At 41.3% G+C, this 24,270-nt stretch overlaps 2 protein-coding genes across 3 annotated transcripts; one reads left to right on the top strand and one right to left on the bottom strand.

The window, feature by feature from the left end:
• The first annotated feature begins 415 nt into the window (after positions 1–415).
• On the top strand, positions 416–10,999 carry LRRC46 (leucine rich repeat containing 46). Of its 2 annotated transcripts, none has more exons than XM_060780899.2 (8): positions 416–806; positions 2,779–2,881; positions 2,964–3,072; positions 4,392–4,438; positions 6,885–6,994; positions 8,467–8,536; positions 9,144–9,301; positions 10,519–10,999. In XM_060780899.2, exons 1-8 carry the CDS (start codon positions 797–799, stop codon positions 10,863–10,865), a joined length of 954 nt encoding a protein of 317 aa, XP_060636882.2. In that variant the 5' UTR covers positions 416–796; the 3' UTR covers positions 10,866–10,999. The 2 variants fall into 2 exon arrangements, with proteins under 2 accessions (XP_060636882.2, XP_060636883.2); XM_060780900.2 differs by having other exon boundaries at positions 9,120–9,301.
• Positions 11,000–11,317: 318 nt separating this feature from the next.
• SCRN2 (secernin 2) lies at positions 11,318–22,983 on the bottom strand. The gene is given in 8 exon segments (XM_060780893.2): positions 11,318–12,527; positions 13,534–13,714; positions 15,117–15,282; positions 16,607–16,822; positions 17,258–17,457; positions 19,020–19,201; positions 20,703–20,884; positions 22,851–22,983. Coding segments are annotated over 8 exon segments (1,290 nt in total). The 5' UTR covers positions 22,855–22,983; the 3' UTR covers positions 11,318–12,368.
• Positions 22,984–24,270: the final 1,287 nt, after the last annotated feature.

The raw sequence follows: 24,270 nt of genomic DNA, 5'->3' as shown, positions 1-24,270 counted from the left end.
CCTCTATTTTAGTGGGGGAGATTTAAAGGGGCAGTGACCATATTTTCTAAAGTTGCATCCACACGGTAGAAAGGGTGCAGTTTGACATCGCTTTAACTGCTATGAAATGCTAGGAGTTGTAATTTGATGAGGCACCAGCACTCTTTGCCAGACAAAGCCGGAGATCTTAATAAAACTACAACTCCCAGGGTTTCATAGCCATGAGCAATGGCGGTGAAAAGTGGTGTCAAACTGCAGTGTAGATGCACCTTCTCAAAATTTTTGAGCCATTTCCCCAGATATTTTTATTTCTCATGGCCTTTAGAACAGGTATAGGCAAACTTGGGCCCTCCAGGTGTTTTGGACTTCAACTCCCACAATTCCTAACAGCCGGTAGGCTGTTAGGAATTGTGGGAGTTGAAGTCCAAAACACCTGGAGGGCCCAAGTTTGCCCATGCCTGCATAAGATGCTTAGAATCCAAGCTGTTGCTAGGCAACCAAGCTCTTCTCAAGCTGTTGCTAGGCAACACAACACAGGCCAAGCTTTGAAAGGGACCAAACACAGGCCTCTGGCAAAACCCTGCAAAAAAACCTCCCATTTGTTTCAATCCGCAGCCCATATTCACTAGCTAAGTTATCTTTTAAAAAGCAGACAGATCTAGTTTAGGGTTTGAAACCTTTGCTGCAGCAATTCTAGAATTATAGTTAGGACAAAAAGTCCAACAACCCCAGTTTCAATCTTTCTGTCTCTCTCTCTCTGAGGTTTGCTTTGTTGTTTCTGGGAGCTGCCTCCACCCTGGTGACCTTTCCAACAGTCATGCTAAGAGGTGAGTAATATTATCTGAAGGGGCTTTCAATGGAAATGTTTGTGTATAGCATTTAAAAATACGTAGGTAAAGGTATAGATTTCCCCTTGATGTTAAGTCTAGTCGTGTCCGACTCTGGGGGTTGGTGCTCATCTCCATTTCTAAGCCAAAGAGCCGGTGTTGTCCATAGACACCTCCAAGGTCATGTGGCCTCAGCAAGCGAGAGTCCAAAAGTGGCAGGCTCAAACCCAGAACCTCAACCAATGGCTGATACCAAAGGAGAGACTCCCCGCTGGGCACACAGAAAACTGGGCAACTTGGAAGGCGCTGAACAGACTGCGCTCTGGCACCACGAGATGCAGAGCCAACCTCAAGAAATGGGGCTACAAAGTGGAGTCCACAACATGCGAGTGTGGAAAGGAGCAAACCACTGACCACCTGCTGCAATGCAACCTGAGCCCTGCCACATGCACAATGGAGGACCTTCTTGCAGCAACACCAGCAGCACTCCAAGTGGCCAGCTACTGGTCAAAGGACATTTAATCAACTACCAAACTCACACATTTTGTATTTTGTCTGTTTGTTTGCTTTGTTCTGTTAGAAATGTAATATAATTGACTGGTTGCCCTGACACGACAAATAAATAAAATGTGGCCAGCATGACTGCATGGAGCGCCGTTACCTTCCCGCCGAAGCAGTATTTATTGATCTACTCACATTTGCATGTTTTAGAACTGCTAGGTTGGCAGAAGCTGGGACTAACAGCGGGAGCTCACCCCGCTCGCCTGATTCGAACTGCTGACCTTTTGGTCAGCAACTTCAGCAGCTCAGCGGTTTAACAGAGGGTCCAAAGGGAACTTTTGCACTTTTAAGAGTTGAAAGGGGCCTCTTTCCATTATTGGACTTCAGTTCCCAGAAGCCTTCACTGCTTTGGCCAATGATTGGGGTTTCTGGGAGATAAAGTCCAAAACACCTGGACTTTCCAAGTTTGGATTTGAACAAGAGGACATAGTTTTTAAAATTGAATTATTTATTGTTTTATGCTTTTCAATGTATTGTAATTTTTCTTTTTTGCTTTTTATCAATGTATGTATTTATATAAGGCAGGGGTCCTCAAACTAAGGCCCGGGGGCCGGATACAGCCCTTCAAGGTCATTTACCCGGCCCTCGCTCAGGGTCAACCTAAGTCTGAAATGACTTGAAAGCACACAACAACAACAACAACAACAACAACAACAACAATCCTATCTCAGCCAAAAGCAGGTCCACACTTCCCATTGAAATACTAATAAGTTTATAATTGTTAAAATTGTTCTTCATTTTAATTATTGGATTGTTTTGAAGTGTTTTTTGCACTACAAAAAAGATGTGTGCAGTTTGTACAGGAATTCATTCATGTTTTGTTTGTTTTTTTCAAATTATAATCCGGCCCTCCAACAGTTTGAGGGACTGTGACCTGGCCCTCTGTTTAAAAAGTTTGAGGACCCCTGATATAAGGCATTGAATTGTGCCGACTTTGTATGCTGCCCTGAGTCGCCTTCGGGCTAATATGGGCGGGATAGAAATAATGTAAATAAATAAAGAAATAAGTTTGGGGAATGGCTTTAATATCACTTTGACTCGTATGGCTCAATGTAAGTAAGTCAGGGCCCTTCCACACAGCCATATAACCCAGAATATCAAAGCAGAAAATCCCACAATTTCTGCTTTGAACTGGGCTATCGGAGTCTGCACTGCCATATATTCCAGTTCAAGGCACATAATGAGGGATTTTATTCAGCTGTGAAATCCCACATTGTCTGAGTGTGGACTCAGATAACCCAGTTTAAAGCAGGGGTTTTCTGCTTTGATATTCTGTGATATAGGGCTGTGTGGAAGGGCCCTAAGTCGGAACAGGCACAAATGTACCTATTCCGACTTACAAATTCAATAAGAACAAACCTACAGAATGTATCTTGTTTGTAACTTGGGGACTGTCTGTATTTGTTTGCAGAGAACTCACAGAAATGCCCCATGGAAGGAGTGAAGCTGACAAAATCCCTCATTGCCCGGCGGAATCTGGCTGTGCCAATGGACAAAGAGACACTGGAGAATATGTGAGTATCCTGTCAGGGTTTGAATTGAGGTTAGGCTTTTGTTAAGGGTACTGACAGCTGTAAAATGTGTCTCCTGTTCCAGATCGCAAGCCTTGAGTTCTCTTGAGATCCTCCGACTTGACAGGGAGAGAATTAGCCATATCACAGATTTGGAAGGTTTAGAACAGATCCACAGCATTTATTTGCAACAGGTAACATGTTCCATTTTGTTCTTCAGTGTTATGTTTCTAAATTTCTGACATCAGAGGTCTAATCCACTTGCTAGAAATGAAAATGCATAGTATTTATTTGTCGTTTCAGGGCAACCAGTCAATTGTATTACATTTCTAACAGAACAAAACAAACTTAACAGACAAAATACAACAATTGCGAGTTTGGTAGTTGATTAAATGTCCTTTGACCAGTAGCTGGCCACTTGGAGTGCTTCTGGTGTTACTGTAAGGAGGTCCTCCATGGTGCATGTGGCAGGGCTCAGGTTGCATTGCAGCAGGTGGTCAGTGGTTTGCTCTTCTCCACACTCGCATGTTGTGGATTCCACTTTGTGGCCCCATTTATTGAGGTTGGCTCTGCATCATGTGGTGCCAGAGCAGAGTCTGTTCAGCGCCTTCCAAGTCGCCCAGTCTTCTGTGTACCCAGGGGGGAGTCTCTCATTTGGTATCAGCCATTGGTTGAGGTTCTGTGTTTGAGCCTGCCACTTTTGGACTCTCGCTTGCTGAGGTGTTCCAGCGAGTGTCTATTTCTAGATTTAAGTCATTGACGTGCTGGCTGATACCCAAACAGGGGATGAGCTGGAGATATCCCTGGCTTGGTCCTTTCACTATTGGCTGCTACTTCCCAGCGGATGTCAGGTGGTGCAATACTGGCTAAGCAGTGTAATTTCTTCAGTGGTGTAGGGCGCAGACACCCTGTGATAATGCGGCATGTCTCATTAAGAGCCACATCTACTGTTTTAGTGTGGTGAGATGTGTTCCACACTGGGCATGCATACTCAGCAGCAGAGTAGCATAGCGCAAGGGCAGATGTCTTCACTGCACAGTAGGATAATAGGTTAATTAGGACACACCAGTCAGTAAGCCTTAAGTTTTTCAGACTTCTGCATGAGGCTGGATAGGAAGTGAGGATGAGGAGGAGAATTAAGCAGGTGGTGCTAAGGCTGTAAATTTTTCATTCAAGATGGAATGTGCAATCAGCTATTGCCTCTGTGTCCCAGAATCATAAACCTAAATTGATAGCTGCAGCATCTAGCAGTAACTATAGGCTAAATTACATACTTTATTAAATATGTAGCATGTTACCTGAGCCTCAATGCCTTCTCACCCTGAGGGTGGTTTGAGTGTTGGACTCTAGAGACCAGGATTCGACCATTAAACCCACTGAATGATCTTGGGTAAGTTGAAATCTCTTAGCCTCAGAGAAAGGCAATGATAAATCACTTCTGAGCAAATTTTGCAAAGAAAGCCCTTTGAGATCCATAAAATCCAAAGCTGACTCACATTAATTTCATTTTTAGAACCAAATACAGAAAATTGAAAACCTGAGCTGTTTTCCTAACTTGAAGTAAGTGATATTTATTGTTTTTACAACATGAATCAAATGTTTTCTTTTTTAAAAGATGCTTGCAAGAAGTCACTCAAATGTATTTGGGAAAAATTCTGTCTCCAAATTACTGGGAATTTAGGATAGTATGGACAAATGAATGTAAAGCACTATATATGGAGTACAGAAATGAAGTGTCTTGATCTCAAAGCTAACAATATTACATTAAGTGAACAAAAGATCCAATTACAAGCTTCTTAGAAGCACTGGATTAGCTTTGTTGGAAAATAAAAGATTGGGAAACATGTGGCTGTATAAATGTTATTGGAGTATTCCTTACTCATAGTTATGCGGGTTGAAGTTGATGGAAATTGCAGTCCAACATCTGGTTTGTCATTAATGAATTGCGCCTGGGTTAGATGGACTTTGGTCTGATCCAATAGGGTGGAAGAGTGTAATAGCCTGAGTAGTAAAGGAAGGGTAAGGATACTAAGGAGGGGATGGTAAGGACTTCATAAAGCTTCCGCTGAAGTGAACTTTGACTGAAAGATAAAAAAAAAAATGCTTTGATTAACAGAACAGGGAAATCCCTTTAAAACACAGTAAGCAGCATGGCTGAAGACTTTGGCTCCTTCTATACTGCCATATAAAATCAGATTATCTGCTTTGAACTGGATTATATGGCAGTGTAGACTCATATAATTCAATTCAAACCAGATAATGTGGACTATCTGCTTTGATAATCTGGATTATATGACAGTGAAGAAGGGACCAAAGACATCAGAATGGGAGATAATGAAAGAGGTCAGCTAAAACTGAGCATTTGAAGAACACAAAAAGAAAAAAAAGTGGAAAAAAAGAAAAGAAGCAATGTACTACAAGGATGGGAACCTTTTGGCCCTACAAGATAGCTCCCAGAACCCTCAATCAGAGTAGTGAATAGATGAGGCTTGTAGTCCATAACACCTAGAGGGCCAAAGGATCCTCATCCTGCAAGCAGCCTCCTCTCTAAAATAGTAAACCTGCCACTGTTTTTAACCTCTCCACTTGCAGATAGAGGGTCATATTATTGAATGCTCCTCTAAACAAATGGAAAATGAGCTCGGATTAGCTAGACAATGTTACTGGAAATCTATTTTAACAGGATGACACCGGAGATTACGTGTTTTATTGGCTTTTATATATGTTTTTATATTGTTATGTTGATTGTTTTTAATTGTATTTTCGAAGGCTTTCATGGCTGGAATCACTAGGTTGTTGTAGGTTTTTCGAACTATATGGCCAAGTTTTAGAAGCATTCTCTCCTGACATTTCACCTGCATCTATGGCAGGGGTCCTCAAACTTTTTAACAGAGGGCCAGGTCACAGTCTCTCAAACTGTTGGAGGGCTGGGTTATAATGTGAAAAAAAAAACCCATGAATGAATTCCTATGCACACTGCACATATCTTATTTGTTGTGCAAAAAACACTTAAAAACAATATAATAATTAAAATGAAATTTTAATTGTCATTTTAACAAATATAAACTTATTAGTATTTCAATGGGAAGTGTGGGCCTGCTTTTGGCTGATGAGATAGGATTGTTGTTGTTGTTGTGTGCTTTCAAGTCATTTCAGACTTAGGTTGACCCTGAGCGAGGGCCCGGTAAATGACCTTGGAGGGCCGCATCCAGGCCCTGGGCCTTAGTTTGAGGGCCCCTGATTGATGGCAAGCATCCTCAGAGGTTGTGAGAATGCTTGCCATAGATGCAGGCAAAACGTCAGGAGAGAATGCTTCTAGAACATGGCCATATAGCCCGAAAAACCTACAACAACCCTGTTTTTAATTGCTCTAATTGCTCTTTTGTGAATATATGGCATTGAATTGTGCCAGCCTGTAACCCGCCTTGAGTCGCCGTATGGCTGAGAAAGGCGGGCTATAAATATCGTAAATAAATAATAAATTATTTCAGGAAAAAAATTGGCGTGCTACAGAAAACACTAGGTTAGAATCCTTTGCTTTAACCTGCAAAGTCTTCTACTGGGAGGAAACTTTTTTACCAGTAAGAACTAGCTATTCTCAGGGACAGAAAAAGTTGAATAGTGAGAAGTGGAAAATCACAGTTGCTTGACATAAATGAAAGAGGCCATGACAACATTTGGCTTTTCAAAATTGGATCATACCTTTCTCACAATATGTTGAGAAACAGATAAAACACTTTTCAAGGACATCCATCAAATTATCTTCTAACTTGACTGTAGCACACCATTATTTCTGTAGTTTTTTTGGAAGGCAAGGGCTTCCTTAGGGACCTTATATAACCCAGAATATCAAGGCAGATAATGCACAATATCTGCTTTGAACTGGGTTATCTGAGTCCACACTGCCATATAATCCAGTTCAGTCTGGATTTTATACAGCTGTGTGGAAGGGGCCTAAGTCTTACAAATCTCTCAATTTGTTTGCCTTCCTATGTGGTGTTCATAGATTCCTGTCATTAGCTGGCAACCAAATCAGCAAAGTGGAGAACCTTCGCACTCTCCTGAAGCTGCAATTCTTGGATCTTTCACACAACTGCATTAAAACTCTGGACATAGGTATGAGTATTCTTACTTTTCCACTGATACTCTGCCACAGAATGTTAAGAATAAAAAAATAGTGGGGGCCTCACAAGGCAATACCTGGGACTGCTCAGTTGAAAAAATTACCTAGCCTTCTGATAAGATTATACTATATCTGCCAATTTTTAATCCAAGCGCTTTGACTAACAGAAACAGTAATAAAATGTCTTATGAAACCCTACACCAGGAATGCTGTAACCAGGATTATAATTAATTCTTTTTATTTGCTCTATTCAACTGAATACTCATTCCCTTTCTGTACAAAACTGGTCCCAATTGTCCAGGAAATATTGTACTGTTCTACCACTGGCTTCTAATTTTTTTCCCCAGACCCTGCTCATATATTTTTAAAATGCAAATTTAAATACCTAAAAAGGGAACTAAAACTAGTTTTTTCAGAATTCATATGAAATATTTCTTTCTGAACTTCTATGGCACAATAGTGGTACTGTTGATTATATTAGACATAAGAGATTTTTTAGTCCCTCAAATATTTTGGATTAAATTTCCCACAGACTCTTAACATTGACTGTGCTGAGTTGGAACTGAAGTTTAAAATACTAGTAGGATCAAAAGCCCCATCTTCCTTGATTAAAAACTGCTCTGTATGAAGACCTTGCCTGCCTATTATAGGTGTGAATCTGAGCATTCTGGATGCAAGTTTTTGGATAATCACTGACTTTGCCTTTGAAAGCAGGAGAGACAGGATGATGTGACTTACAGGATACAACTCTACAGGTTCCAGTTAGTATCCTGTTCTAGCATCACATTATAACATAAGGAAATATCATGTATTATGCAGAACAAAGTCATGTCTTAGATCAGGCATGGGGAACCTTCGGCTCTCCAGGTGTGGTGGACTTCAACTCCCACAATTCCTTGAGGCCAAGGTAAGCCTTTGGGGTGAATGCCGAGCCTCAAGGAATTGTGGGAGTTGAAGTCCACCACACCTGGAGAGCCGAAGGTTCCTGACCCCTGTCTTAGATTAATATAGCTGCAGGGAGTGTGGTTGATAGATTCTGGGAGTTACAGTCCTTTAATATGAAATGTAATGTTTTAAAATATCTAATACGTATTAATTTTAACTTAATTTTTAATTTTAATATTTTTGGAATTGTATGTATTTTAAGTCATTGAATACTTGCTTCTGTTGTAAGCCATATTGAGTCCCATCATAGTAGAAAAAGGCAGGATATAAATAGGGCAAATAAATAAAAATAAATAAGGCAAATAAATAAAAAAATGTATTTACTGTATTATTATGTGTCTTATTTTAACTTTCTGCGTGGAGTGTGATCAGGTCTTGTCAGGCCTTGTTGTTCTGTTTCTTATTGTGATATGGCCTAAGGGCTAATCAATAAAATTACTACTACTACTACTACTAAAATTATAGCGACCTATCATTGCTTCATAACTTCCCTGACTCTTTTATCTTGCATTTTGTGTAGATGAGCTGCCCCAGAGCCTTGTGGTCCTTGATCTGACAGGAAATAAATGCACAATTCAAAATGGCTACAGGTAAACATAAATAGTGTTCCCTACACATGTGTGCACATGGACATATGCATGCATACATCCAACTGTCTTGTCTGATCACAACAGTTCCTCTGTCCACCTATTCATCCCCATACCCTAGAAAAGTCAATTTTGTATGACAACTCCCAGAATCCCTCAGTCAGTGCTCACTGGGGGATTCTGGGAGTTGTAGCATCCTACAATGGGTTGACAGACCTCCCTCAGTTCTGAGACCTGCCTGTTGTTGTCAGGTTGGGTAGCACAAAGAAATGGAAGATATGACAGTGTCAAACAACTGAGCTTAATGAAGGGTTTTCTGAATCAACACAGTATTGAAAGAGGAAGCACAACTTCCCAGAGCAGACAACATGGGTTTTACCATATCTTTTTCTAAAAATTAAGACTTTGCATCTGCCCCTCAAGAGTTTTTGCTCTTCCTTTTGCTCTGTGCTTGATCACCAAACAATTGGCCACTCTTGGAGAATGGCTGCAGGAGGCTCACAGCTTCTCCGGAAACTACCCATTCCTTATTAGAACTACATTGTGCTTTAGAAATTGACCACTTTGTTTGACCCCACTCTGACCACTCATGCATTCTTGCCATTCTAAGGGAACGTGTGTTGGCGGCCCTGCCTCTTCTGAAAGAATTGGATACCAAGAGCATTCCCAGTCAGAATACTCCTGTTCAAAGCAAGGAAGAAGACAGTTCAGAAGACAGTGACTATGAGGACTGGCCTGAGCTCTCTCGTCCTTTGAGTGCAGAAAAAGGTACCCTAGCAGCAAGCCCAGATTTGGATGCAAAAAAAGAAAGAAAGAAAAATAGCAACCAAGGACCATCAGATTCTGTTATCAGGATGTTAGAGTTAGTTTTACATGCCTAAAACCATGGACTAATTTAGGAGTAGGGAAAATGTACCAGAAACCTAGTACATCCTTCAAATATTGCCTTTTTAAGTTCAATTTTTTAAGACCAAGATACTTCAGTGCTCCTCAAAGTAGTCCCTGTCCCATTGGATGCCAGTCCCTGATAAGTTTCAAAGGGGAAAAAGGACACAGTTGTAGCCAGTGGCTGCAAATATTGTGCCAGTCCCTGGCATGTTCAGAAACTATAATTGCCAGTTCTCTACATCAGATAACCTGAGAAGCACTGTGTAATTCAGAATATTCCTCCACACATTTTGCCATCACTTATGCCAAAAATGGTCCAGGTAGGCCAAAGAGATGGGGACCCCTTTTTTTCAAAGGGACCCCCCTCCACTATGTGGGATTAAGTGGGCCTGTGAGTCCTCCAATACTCCAGATATATCTTAAATTTTCCATTTTTGGACTACACAGACCCAGGTTCATATTTCTACTGAGTCATGAAGTTTCCTGAGTGCTTTGAGATGGTGTTCTTAGCTTTGTGTTCTTATGAGGGTAAAATGGGAGGGGGAATCTATACATACTGCCTCAAACTCATTAGAGAAGATAGAATACTATGCGCATTGAAGAAACTGACTTTCATTTGAGTCAACAGAGTAACATTTCCAGTGTTACGTGATTCAAGTCACAATCTCAGATGTATAGGGTTTCAACAGGAATATAAAAAATAGAGTTTGGAACACTGGTTCTTTCGAGCTCTGGAAGAACCTACAGTAGCTGTCAGGGTGACTGAGAGATTCTGAGTGGTCATGCAGAAAAGTAACTCCCCGAGTTCTAGGGAGAATTTTGTATACATATATTAACATTTTTCTGCTGAACTCTTACGTTCATCATGAGGAGCCAGTATCTTCTGGACATAGTTTGGCCAGGATTGTGTATGCTGTTTCCATTAAATCAAATTATTTCACCAATGACTGTTGGCAAGGGATGATGAGAGTTACAATCCAAGATAATTAGAACCTCACAATCTCCACCTCTGGAATGGGCATCTCTGCTCTTGTCTAAGAGTCATAAGCACCGAAATATGTCAACTGTATATTTTTATTGTTGTCTTCTTTGGACAGACTTCTTTGTTGACCTCCATGAGGAGTTCACCAGTCGCTCAGCCCGGAGAAGAGAGGAGGCAGTGAGGGAGCATGAGGCCCACCTGGAAGAACTAAAGCAGCAGCAGAAGTTGAGAGAGTTGATCTTTGACACAAGCCAAGATAATCCCAATGCACTGAGCAGTCCCAAACCGAGACTACCAATCCAAACTGAGCACCATACAGCTTCAAGCCCACGCTTAAAAACAGAAAATGCATCTTTTTCTACCAGTGCTCCAAAAGAGAAGATTGAGAGCAAAAACCAAACCCAGCCAAAAAACCTTAAAGGAGAGGTGATAAGTTCAGCTAAAACTGCAAGCAAAAGATAGAAAAAACAGCATTTTTTTAAAAAAAAGATAATGCTTTTCAAACAAACTTTTTATTCTGTCACCTTCAAAGAAATAGTGTACGTTAAAGACAGACTAGTTACTATCTGGTTTTTTCCAAAGCACACAAGGAAACAAGGGGGAGGGGGAGGGGGGGTAAATACAAAGAAACTGTTAGATAACAGAAGGCATAGTCAGAAGCAACAACAACAACAAAAAACTCCAACAAAACCAGCCTCTGCTGAAACTTGGAAGCAGCACTTCAAAGTAAAGGGTAAGGGTTGTGAACTCCAGTGCAGATTTCCTCAACCCACTGAGTTTTGCTTCTTTCAAGTAAAATGTAGAGCGGCTCCTTGTTTCTGTTGAAGTGCTGCATTGCTAATACTAGCATGAAAACTGGCTAAAGTTAACAGCTGCTTCACAAGGGACCCAGGAAATGTTCTGTGACAAGTACAAAGACACAAAGGAGTCCTTTATTCATAAGACTTCATTGGGAAGTATCACAGTTATGTAAGTATGAAACTGGTATCTTTCATATACCCTTAGAAGGAGATGGCTCTGGAGAAGGGGAGCACAAAGGTGAAAGAAAATAAAAGAGGGGGAAATGTATATGTCTATATAATTGTAAATCCTTTAATAAAAATAAATAAAAGAAGAAGAAGATCATGCCAAGTGTAGTCTTTGGAATTTAATAAATCTTATGAGTTGCCAGCTATAGGTTGAACTCCAAGTCGATTCAAGGAGGTTTTCAGATTCTGAATACCAACACTTGGAAGGCTTGGGAAGGAAACATATATGCCTCTGATTCAAAGACAGTTCTGCTCTAATCATCTCAGCAGCAAAGAGAAGGAGAGGAGCTTGAAATTCAGGATCATAGTGATAGGGCTAGACGGCAGCAAGGGAGTCTTCTGAAGTTCTCAGAGCTAGAACAGATCAATAAAAAGACACTCTTCACAAGCATTCTTCTGCACCTGATATTATACCTTTAATCTTGCTGGATGGAATATAGGCTGTCTTCTAATATTTGGATTTTTTTTCAAGCAAAAGTTCACATTTGAATTATAGGCACAGGATTTGGTTATTGTTTTAGAAAATGCAAGCTTCTCCTAGATTTATTATGCACTTTGGGGACCCCGTTAAAATGTTCTAAATTGAAGTCACATAAACATGAATGTTTTATGAATTTCCATTAAAAAAAGTACAATGAATCAACTTCTTTATATTTGGCCATTGAACCTTGTCTAGAATGCAGTCAAAATCTGTGCAGCAGCCATTTATACATCCAACATACACGCAGTGAGGAAATCAATGGGTTCTTCATATCCACGGGGGTTTGATATCTACTAAAACAGCAGAACTATATCAATAGTAAAAAAATTCCATATGCTGAACATAGGCTAAAACTCCAGCATTTTAGGCTTTCAGACAGCACAGTATCCTCAGGCTTCTGACACATGAAATTTTCAGTAGCACAGGATGAAACCTAAACCTACCTGCCGTTATCCATCACTTATATAATTTGAGTTCTGTTTCCACAGAGTTAAGAAAGAGGTCAGCCAGCTCCTGGGGTTTCAGAGTCAGGGAACCAGCCAACAAGTTTTTCATTCTCTCCAGAATTTGCTGCTGAAATTTCTTCATAGCTTCCTGGATTTTTCGGCTTTCATGCTGCGGTCAAAAAGGAAAGAGAGAGGACAAAGGACAGCATGCTGTATAAAGTCTAGAACATTATTGCTTTATATCCTATTTTCAACACTGAATACAGTTCTGCTATTGAATCAGTGGGACTGATATATGTATTGACTCACCATTCAACAATTGATTACATAGGTTTATTTATTTATTTGCCCTATTTATACCCTGCCTTTCTCAATCCCAAAGGGGACTCAAGGCAGCTTTACATATAGGCAACTATTCAATGTCTTAAAACAACAAACAATTAAAAAACATTTAAATTAAAAAAATAATTAATGCATATTGAAACATTTAAAAACATTACATTCAATATTAAAACCACATCATCCATAATCATAATCCGGGGCCACTCCAATAGTCATTGCACATATTCCATATCTATTATTGCACTACAATTATTCCCTGAAGGTTTGATCCCAGAGCCTTCTGAAGGCTTTCCTTCGGAAGACCAGGAGGGAGGGGGCTGATCTAATGTCACTGGGGAGGGAGTTCCACAACTGAGGGGCTACCACAGGGAAGACCCTGTCTCTTGTCCCCACCAACCGTGTCTGTGAAGGAGGCGGGACCAAGAGTAGGGCCTCTCCAAATGATCTTAGCCTCTGAGATGGTTCGTGGGGGGAGATACGTTTGGACAGGTAAGTTGGGCCAGAACTGTTTATGGCTTTATAGGCTAAAGCCAGCAGAGGAGATGGTTATTTAAATTAGAACTTAAATATTTCTGGGATCACAGCTCCCAAATTCCCCCATCCAACATGGACTGAGGATTTGGGAGGGCAACTCTGACCTCCAGATATTGTTCACCCCGATTTTGTAAACAAAGTACCTAAGTTAGAATAAGATTTCCTTTCCCACTATCAAATAGTTGTTCATGATTATCCAAACTGTGCATCCCTGCAATTTCCACCTATAGTAGTAACTACAATGGTTAAACGAGGCAGTTTTAAGTTAAGTGCATTGGCCAAAAGTGCAATGGAATCACCTGATCACGACCCATGTTTTCCAAAGCTAATTGGTGCTGTCTGTAGAGACCATGGCATCGGTCAACACGGCTCTGAAACCGGGGGTTCTCCTTGATAGGGTCTTTGTCACCAAAGCTTGGCGATTTCACTTGGGGGAAAGAAGGGATGTTGGGAACAAAGATAAAGGGTTTGAAGATAGACCTGCCGAACAAAAGAGAAGTGTGGAACTATCAATTACAACATGCAAAACCCAGACAATATTGCTGAAGTATTTCAATCTCTTTTTCAGTCTCTAAAAACCGGGTGGCAGAGGAAATATATAAATATAGGTGCAAAACCAATTAGAAATACAAGTATAAAACACTGATTTTTCAGGTCTCAGAATGGTGCCCAAAACTTAAGACATAAAAGCACTATAAGACAAAATGATCAATATAGATAAACCACAAAAAGCAAAACAGGCTTCCAGAAAAGAAAACACTATTCTTTTTGTTCAAGTCTTAGCAGGATATTTTTTGCTATTACAACTATAACCAAAGTATGTGTAACCGAAGTAATATATTCTTCTGTCAATCCAATCTCCTCCATCTCCAGGGAGGTTTGGAGAAATTTTTGCTTGAAACCTGGGAAAGTTGCTGGCAGTCAGTGTCAACAATACTGGGCTTGAAGGACCAAAGATCTAACTAATCTTAAGTCGGTTTAAGTTTTCAGGGAGATGCCCTCCATTAGCAATCTGAGTCTCTTTGGGGAGATAGGACGATATATAAAATTATTATTTTTATTATTATTATTAGAAACACAACAAGATGACTCCACAGCAAACAAGATCACTCTGCTGGCTGTTGTATTGGATCACACGTTGGACACTTCCCAAGTGTCTAGGACTGTGTGATGTATCGGCAAATAATGCGTGCAGATTCCAGTAAGGTGGCCTTTTGCAGCTGGCAGTTTGTAATTTTGTCAGCGCCAAATGTGTTTAAGTGCAGGCCAAGGTCTTTAGGCATCGCACCCAGTGTGCTGATCACCACTGGGACCACCTTTACTAGCTTGTGCCAGAGTCTTTGCACCCTCATATCGTGTCAGCTTATCCAGTTGTTTTTCTTCAATTCTGCTCTCACCTGGGATTGCAACATCTATTTATTATTATTATTATTATTATTATTATTATTATTATTATTAGAAACACAACAAGATGGGTCCACAGCAGACACTCTGCTGGCTGTTGAATTGGATCACACCTTGGACACTTCCCAAGTGTCTAGGACTGTGTGATGTATTGGTGAATAATGCATGCAGATCCCAGTAAGGTGGCCTTCTGCAGCTGGCAGATGGTAATTTTGTCAGCGCCGATTGTGTTTAAATGCAGGCCAAGGTCTTTAGGCACTGCACCCAATAATAATAATAATAATAATAATAATAATAATAATAATCCAGCATATAGATCTTGTTTGCTGTGACATACTGTGCTTTTGTGTAAATAATAATAATAATAATAATAATAATAATTATTATTATTATTATGGGCCAGAGTACAAATTGAGGATGGCTTCAATTGGCTTATGTGCATTTGCCATTTGTACTTAAGTAGTTGTTGTTGGTTCACCTGGAAGGATCTGGTGTGGCTGTGATTAAGTGGATGCAAGGCAGATGAGGATCTTGTGGGAGGATGGATACCATACTTCCGGTGGTGGAGAAACCTTCAGAATCAACACAGATCCCACTGGATTTATCACTCAAGATGGCCATAATGGTCTCTGCAGTGATCTTCCCTACAACAGATCAAACATGTGAAACATTCTGTGAGATAAGAGTTTAATTGTACTACAGATTTACAATTCATTATGGTAGAAGGAAAGAGACACAATACAACTGATGGAAAATGTTGAGCTCCAAGTGGAGTAGTGCGGCCTTTGCTATTGAGATGTTTAAACTAGAAAATGTAACACAGGATTCAATATAGAAACATGTACCATTGCCCTACAACACGAAAGAAGGCATGCTGCATGATGGCTAAAGGAGATAGCAAGCTGGTCGTTATTGCAAAAAAAAGGTGAAGTGATTCACATATCCAATAGGTAAAGATAAAGGTTTTCCCCTGACATTAAGTCCAGTCATGTCCGACTCTGGGGGTGTGGTGCTAATCTCCATTTCTAAGCTGAAGAGCCGGCGTTGTCCATAGACACCTCCAAGGTCATGTGGCCAGCATGACTGCATGGATCACCATTATCCTAATATATCCTAATAAGGAGGTTTTAATACAAGGATGGGCAACATATGGACCACCAGATATTAGAATACAACTCCCATCATCCCTAGTTAGCATAGCCAATAAGAGGGTTTCTGTGAGCTGGTGTTCCGCAATGGACTGATTCACACTACATAATACAGTGCTATTCCTTTTTGGCTACCATGGAAACATCCCACAGAATCCTGGAGTTTGTTATTTGGAGAAGGACTAGAGAGCACCTGGAAATTTTAAATTGGTGTTATTTTATGTTGAATCAACTCCAACTTCTCACGATCCTACAAATTACAAACTTCCAAGAGTCAGTCACTGGCTACCTTGTCCAAAACTGCTGTGGCTTCCTTGCATTAATGGATCTATTGCAGTGAGGTCTCTCTTTTTTTCCTATTGCCTTCCACTTTACCAAGTTTTATTTAACATAACAGCTTTTATTGGCATACACCAACAGAATCACAACAGAGGCATATACAACAAGTGGAAGGAGCCCCGGGTGGTGCAATGGGTTAAACCCTTGTTCTGGCAGGACTGCTGACCAAAAGGTTGGTGGTTTGAATCTGGGGAGCAGGGTGAGCTCCTGTCTGTCAGCTCCAGCTTCTCATGTGGGGACATGAGAGAAGTCTCCCATAGGATGGTAAAACATCCAGGTATCTCCTGGGCAACATCCTTGCAGACAGTCAATTCTCGCACACCAGGAGCAACTTGCAGTTTCTCAAGTCGCTCCTGACACGAAAACAAACAAACAAACAAAAAAGCAGAGATCCCCCAAGATACTAATTCTTTCAGATACACCATCATTTCTCCCAGTTTGGTTTCCACTGCCTTTTTCTCCATGTATTTTGCAAACACACCTGAATGTTTGTGCAGGAGTTGTTGGCCAGCACAATATCGAGCTTTGGCTGCCTCCATGCGAACAGGTTGGTGGACGAGCGAAAATACCTCTCTGAAGCTGAATTCTCCCTCGCCACTCCACCATCCCTGCTTTTGGGCATGTTGCCGCAGACCTGTATGTTCAGCGGTAATCTCTGTTCCAATGCTCAGTTGGTTGGAGATGTTAAGAGCACCTTCTGCAAAGGAGAAAGTCACAGATTTCATTTAAACAATGGCACTTTCACACTGCAAAACTACAGTGTTACGATTCCACTTTTACTTCCATTGCATCATGTGGAAACCTGGAACTGTCAGAAAAGAGTATTTCAGAGTTCTCCAGTGAATCCCAGTTGCTGGAAGCTATATTTCAGAAGAAGGAACTGACAACGTGACTTTGAAGTATTCCTTGCTTATGGTGACCCCTATGAAATCCATGGGGTCACCATAAATCAATAAGTGACTTGAAGGCACATACAAACACACTTTTAGGAGTCTATGCCAGAAACTGACTACTAGCCCCAGGATTCCACATGACTGACACAAAGAAATGAAAGAGGAACCACACTGCTAAAAACAATGGAATGTGAAAGGGCTTCACATCCTTTGCCACAGTTTGTGGTAAACATGCTTACCTCGAATCCTCTGAGCAGCCCAAAATCGCCCAGCTGTTTCCAAGACCCAGGCTTCCTTGCGATCGGCCAGGAGAAAGGTATTATGGTAAATGAAAGGGGTCGGCTCCTCCTTGCAGCTCCCCCCTTGGCCATAGTGCTCCAGAAGTGTTGTTATGACCTGGAGGGCTTCATGGGCAGTGCTGCCTCACTCTAAACCCAGCCTGAAATGCATTACTTTTGTTACACATCATTAACCTGACTGTCAAATACTTAATTCATATCCTAAACGCACTGTGAATTTTTCAAAAGCTGAAAAAAACCCCAAAGAAGCAAGGGACAATCTGTCTTAGATGTAAGATAAATAATTTTTCCTTTGTTTAATATATCCCCCTTTCCCCAGCAATGCAGTGTTCCCTCACTACTTCGCAGTTCACTTATTGCGGACTCGGTGTTTCACAGGAAGAAGTGAGGGAACACTATATAGCTGCTCCCCATTCCTTCCTCGCCAGGCTGGGCGCCAGGCTTCGGCACCCAGCCTGGTGGGGAAGGGACCTCTGAGTCAGGGAGCAGCGGAGCTGGTGAGGAGGAGGAGGCCACCACCGAAGAGGGCCTTGGCGGCGGTGTCCTCCTCCTCCTCGCTGGCTCTGCTGTTTCCCGCTCCTTCCTCACCAGGTTGGGTGCCCAGCCTGGCGAGGAAAAGGCCTCCGAGGCGGGGAGCAGCGGAGGTGGAAAGGAGGAGGTCGTTGCGAAGTAGTCCCTACTTCACGGATTTTCACTTATCGCGGGTGGACCTGGAATGGAGCACCCATGATAATTGAGGGAACACTGTAGACTTAAAACGGCTTACCAGAAATTAAAACAAAGCTAAAGTTATACTAACACAAAAGTTTAAAAAACAAAAACCAAACAATTCTATTAAATGTATACCTATTTGAGAGCTTGCAAATAGCAACTGACGACAATAAAACTTACAGCCACTATGTAATCGCTTTTTGCTAAAGCGGCTGTGGAATACAGTAAATTTAGAGGCAGAAAGAGGCTGGAACTGAGAAGGCACAAACAACATGGTTGCATGTGACAAGTTTTTGTTTGTTTGTTTGTTTATACTGACAGTCTAAGCAAAGCATATCTGCAAAGTAACATAGCAAATTGGATCACTAACATTTCACTACTGCAAGAAACAACATTATCTAATTAATGTTGAATGTTACTTTTGTATATTATTGTTACAGATATTTTGGCTGAAATTTGTACATAGTCAATTGATGCTATTGTATCACTGTATTTACAGTCCCTGTTGTTTGGTCCCTTTTTGTGCTATTTCTATCAAGTGTATAGAATTCAAATCCGGGGAGAGGTGGATGAGCTCCCTCTATCAACTCCAGCTCCTCATGCAGGGACATGAGAGAAGCCTCCCACAAGGATGCTAAAAACATCAAATCATCCGGCCGTCCCCTGGGCAATGTCCTTGCAGACGGCCAATTCTCTCACACCAGAAGTGACTTGCAGTTTCTCAAGTCGCTCCTGACACGACAAGAAAAAAAGTCTTTTCTTGCTCAGTTGCTACCTCTAAATGTTTTTTTATAACAGGCATGGGCAAACTACTTAGGCCCTCCAGGTGTTTTGGAATTCAACTCCCACAATTCCTAACAGCCTATGGCTGTTAGGAATTGTGGGAGCTGAAGTCCAAAACACCTGGAAGACTGAAGTTTGCCCATACCTAAGATAGATACAGCTATATGTGGATACATCACCTTATGGTAAACATCATGTTGCCTCTTACCTGACTAGATCCATGCCCAGCAAGGCTTCCTCAGTCCCAACTGGTTCCCTGGTCCAGACCCCTTCATTGCCGATGCAGACCCCATGTTCATTGGCCCCCATCTCAGCTCCCCATAGCCAGGCAGGCCGGCTCAGAATAACTGCATGCGTCCTTTCAACCTGCTCCACTTCAATATATGTACACTGGAAAGAAAGTTGGCCTTTGAAAGCAGAGTGAGAATGGGGGATGAACTTTTTGTTACTACAACTCCCAGAACCTTCCACTCAGCTTGTTCGGTGGCAGTGCTTGCAAGAGGGTTTGGGAATTTTAGTCCTCCCAGAATTAATTTACCATGCAGTGTATGCAACCAAGATCATATCCACACAAACTTTAAACAGGAATTCCACACTGTGTGTTGCAACATGTTAGTGTGTGTTGGCTGCAGCATGGAAGTGTGTTGAACGGACATAATGAGAAATCTCTGAAATAAGAAATCAGTAATGTTTAGCCTGAAGAAGAGAAGGCTGAGAGGAGATATGATAGCCATGTATAAATATGTGAGAGGAAGCCACAGGGAGGAGGGAGCAAGCTTGTTTTCTGCTTCCTTGGAGACTAGGACACGGAACAATGGCTTCAAACTACAAGAGAGGAGATTCCATCTGAACATGAGGAAGCACTTCCTGACTGTGAGAGCTGTTCAGCAGTGGAACTCTCTGCCCCGGAGTGTGGTGGAGGCTCCTTCTTTGGAAGCTTTTAAACAGAGGCTGGATGGCCATCTGTCAGGGGTGATTTGAATGCAATATTCCTGCTTCTTGGCAGGGGGTTGGACTGGATGGTCCATGAAGTGTCTTCCAACTTTTTCATTCTATGATTCTATGAGTGTTGTTGTTGTTGTTGTGTGCTTTCAAGTCGTTTCAGACTTAGGTTGACCCTGAGCGAGGGCCGGGTAAATGACCTTGGAGGGCCGTATCCAGCCCTCGGGCCATAGTTTGAGGACCCCTGGTATAGACCCTTGATCCCTGGACTTTGTTTATTCAACTCTTGGCGTTTGACCACTGGACTGGACCCTTTGACCACGGAGTTATCTTGAAGCTGTAACAGCGTTTGCTGTTTTTGTTTTGTATTCTGTGACCAAGTGCTATCTTTTGTTTTATATTTTGGACTATTAAAACAGCCAGAAAGTAAGTGCTGTTTTAATTAAACTGTTTTATACAAACTGGGTGTTTGTTTGATTCACCTCTGCTGGAAATAACAGCAGAGCCCTGGCATCGTGACATCCACCTCTAATGCTGATCTTGTCACTCCACAATGCTAGTGTTGGATGGGGATCCTGGGATTTCTAATCTCTGCTCAGACATAGAAACCACTGAGTAATCTTGGGCAACCTGGATTCTCTTTTTTAAGAGATTGGAATGGAAAACATCCTCTGAATGAATCTTAGCAAGCGTCCCTTCCACACAGCCGTATAAAATCCACATTGAACTGGATTATATGGCAATGTGGACACAGATATCCTGGATTATTTGCCTTGATATTCTGGGTTATATGTCTGTATATGCCTCAAAAACCCTACAACAGAATTGGCATAAAACTTAACAACATGCGTATCAATGAGATTCTGTATTCCTTCTGACTTTATTCCTTCTGATAATATTGGACTCTCCTTCTGCCCCCCCCCCCCCCCCCCCCCCAGTTTCATCTCACCTGGACCTTTGTCCCCTTGGCATGGCATTCAGCAGGGAAATAGACAACCTCCTGGACTTCATCCTTTGGCCGATCTGAATTCTTACCAAAGATCACTTCCCTGGCAGCAGAAGCCGGAGGAAGAGAGACAAAACAGTCGCAAGAGGAGGGGGGCACAGGAGAGCGGAGGTTATCCATTCTATCTACAGTGGAAAAAACACACACAGTTGTAACCTCTTCCAACCCTCCATATTTTAGAGAAGAAAGTCCTGTTTCCATGCACCAGCACTCCACTGATTTTTACATCATTAAAATATTTTAAAAAACTGAACACAGAGAGACAACAAAGTTATGCTATGTAAAACTCATGTGTGGAATAATACAAATTAATTACATTAATTTGCACCCACTAAGTAAAGAGAGGGGAGTCAAGGCTTGTCTTCCAACCCCACAACTGATGGTAATACTGAAGATTCTCAGTTAACTGGAACCCACAAAGAACTGGCAAAATTGAGTAATACTTTAAAGAAAAAATCATATCAAATTTTAGTGGAAATGTTACATTAAGTTACGTTTGCCCTTTGTCTTAATTTGCTTTTAATTACTACATTTCAATATTAATATCAAGTCAATACAGAGTTGATAGTATGGTATAGTATTGGGTATAATATTAATACTACTTTTATAGTAACTCTCAAGCAACCAGAAACTATAATCTGGTATCTATATGGTAGCTGGTTAACTGAGAGTCTACTGCATTAGTTCTCACCCTGTGGGTCTGCAGGTGCTTTGGCCTACAACTCCCTGAAATCCCAGCTAGTTTACCAGCTGTTAGGATTTCTGGGAGATGAAGGCCAAAACATCTGGGGACCCAAAGGGTGAGAACCACTGGTCTAGTGTATTTGTTCTATTACCCAACTTCCTCTAATACAAACATCATTTTAATTCCTCCACTTTTTTACATTGCAAAAATATAGTTCTGTCAAATATCTTGCCATTGCATTTTCAGTCTCTTCCATTGCACATTAAAAGTAAAGGTAAAGGTTGTCCCCTGACATTAAGTCCAGTTGTGTCTGACTCTGGGGGTTGGTGCTCATCTCTATTTCTAAGTCGCTGAGCCAGAGTTGTCCACTGAAACCTCCAAGGTCATGTGATTGGCATGACTGTATGGAGCACCGAAGCAGTACCTATTGATCTACTCACATTTGCATGTTTTCAAACTGCTAGGTTGGCAGAAGCTGGGGCTAACAGCAGGAGCTCACGCCACTCCCTGGATTTGAACCTGCAACTTTTTAGTTAGCAAGTTTAGCAGCTCAGCGGTTTAACCCACTGTGCCACTAGGGGCACCATTGCACATTATTATATTGGTAATTATATTATATTGATATTTACCTAGTTGTTTATCCAAAATGTCATTTGATTATTCGGTTATTTGAATTTGCCATTATAGAATCATAGAATCATAGTGTTGGAACAGATCTCATCGGCCATCCAGTCCAACCCCCTGCCAAGAAGCAGGAATTCAAAGCACCCCCGACAGATGGCCATCCAGCCTCTGTTTAAAAGCTTCCAAAGAAGGAGCCTCCACCACACTCCAGCAGAGAGTTCCACTGCTGAATGGCTCTCACAGTCAGGAAGTGCTTCCTCATGTTCAAATGGAATCTCCTTTCTTGTAGTTTGATGCCAATGTTTGTAAACACTGTTTGTAAACATGTAACTAACAGATGGTTTCCATGTACATGTAGGTCTCCTTTTATATCTCTCTTGGCTATTCTATGGGCCCTTCTACGCTGCCATACAAAAACCAGATTATTTGCTTTGAATTGGATTACAGGGCAGTGTAGACTCATATAATCCAGTTCAAAACAGACAATGTGGATGATCTGCTTTGATCATCTGGATTATATGGCAATGTAGAAGAGGTCATAGTCTTATGATCCCCAATATCCTTTCTACATTCTGTAACATGTAAGGCAAGAGTGGACGAAATGCAGCTTTCCATATCCAGACTGGATTACAACTCCCATCAGCCCCAGCTAGCTTGGTTAATCATGGTGGGATTGCAATCCAATGGCTATGGGGTGTAAATTGTGATGGGATATGTTTACCAACCAGCCTTCCCTTTGCAAGATTCATTCCCCCAACTCCCAACCCTTTCCCATTTCTCACCCATTTTCAGTGCACAGGTTGCCTTACTATTCCTTCTTTGCGACCCAAATCATGTGCAAGGAACCCACTCACGGCTGCAAAACTTTGCAAAGCTGATATTCCGGTTGGAGCTGAAACCCGGACTGGATTCTTTTTGCCATTTGGCCGGAAGATAGCCAAAAATGGACATTTGGTTGCAATACTAGGAAATGGTCGCTAGAGGGCGTGCTTGAATAATCTACCAGCGTCTTTGTATTTGTACAGAAATCCTGTAAAACATAAACAAACAGAAACAAGAGATGCAAAAAAGAAGTTACATAAAGCAAAACAATATCCCTTATAGCAGGGGTCCTCAAACTTTTTGAACAGAGGGCCAGGTCATAGTCCTTCAAACTGTTGGAGGGCCGGATTATAATTTGAAAAAAATGAACAAATTCCTATTTTTTTTTTGTCGTGTCAGGAGCGACCTGAGAAACTGCAAGTCGCTTCTGGTGTGAGAGAATTGGCCGTCTGCAAGGACGTTGCCCAGGGGACGTCCGGATGATTTGATGTGTTTTATCATCCTTGTGGGAGGCTTCTCTCGTGTCCCCGCATGAGGAGCTGGAGCTGATAGAGGGAGCTCATCCGCCTCTCCCCGGATTCGAACCTGCGACCTGTCGGTCTTCAGTCTTGCCGGCACAGTGTTTTAACCCACTGTGCCACCGGGGGCTCCAACAAATTCCTATGAACACTGCACATATCTTATTTGTAATGCAAAAAACCCCCAAAAAAACCCCAAAACCCCAATTAAAAACAATACAATAATTAAAATGAAGAAAAAAATAACAAATATAAACTTATTAGTATTTCAATGGGAAGTGTGGACTTGCTTTTGGTTGATGAGATAATATTGTTGTTGTGGTGGTGGTGTGCTTTCAAGTTGTTTCAGACTTAGGTTGACCCTGAGCAAGGGCCGGGTAAATGACCTTGGAGGGCCGTATCCGACGCTTGGGCCTTAGTTTGAGGACCCCTGCCTTATAGTAACAAAAAAGAGATTTTTCTTTATATATATATATATATATCTATATCTATATCTATCTATCTATCTATCTATCTATCTATCTATATATATATATATATATATATATAACTAGGCTACAACAACTAACAGAACTAAATCTAAAACAACCATTCTAGCTTATTTATTTATTTACGAATGAATGAATGAATGAATATAAATAGCTTATACATTCCAACACTTAAAAAAACTCTAAAATCATAACAGTAAATAGAGAACAACATTCAAAAACAGGAATTCCAGACAGGAAACAATCAGGGCCAGCTAATCACCTCCCAACAATGGATTCCCCCAGGCAGTAAGAAATCAGATCTTGAAATTGTTGGGCTATTAAATGCTAATCAAGGTGGCCAGTTGAAACATTCACACTTGCCTCAAATAGAC

Source organism: Anolis sagrei, chromosome 6 (genome assembly GCF_037176765.1).
Source record: "Anolis sagrei isolate rAnoSag1 chromosome 6, rAnoSag1.mat, whole genome shotgun sequence".
In the NCBI taxonomy this organism is placed as follows: Eukaryota; Metazoa; Chordata; class Lepidosauria; order Squamata; family Dactyloidae; genus Anolis; species Anolis sagrei.
This window is presented reverse-complemented; position numbering and strand designations above follow the sequence as displayed.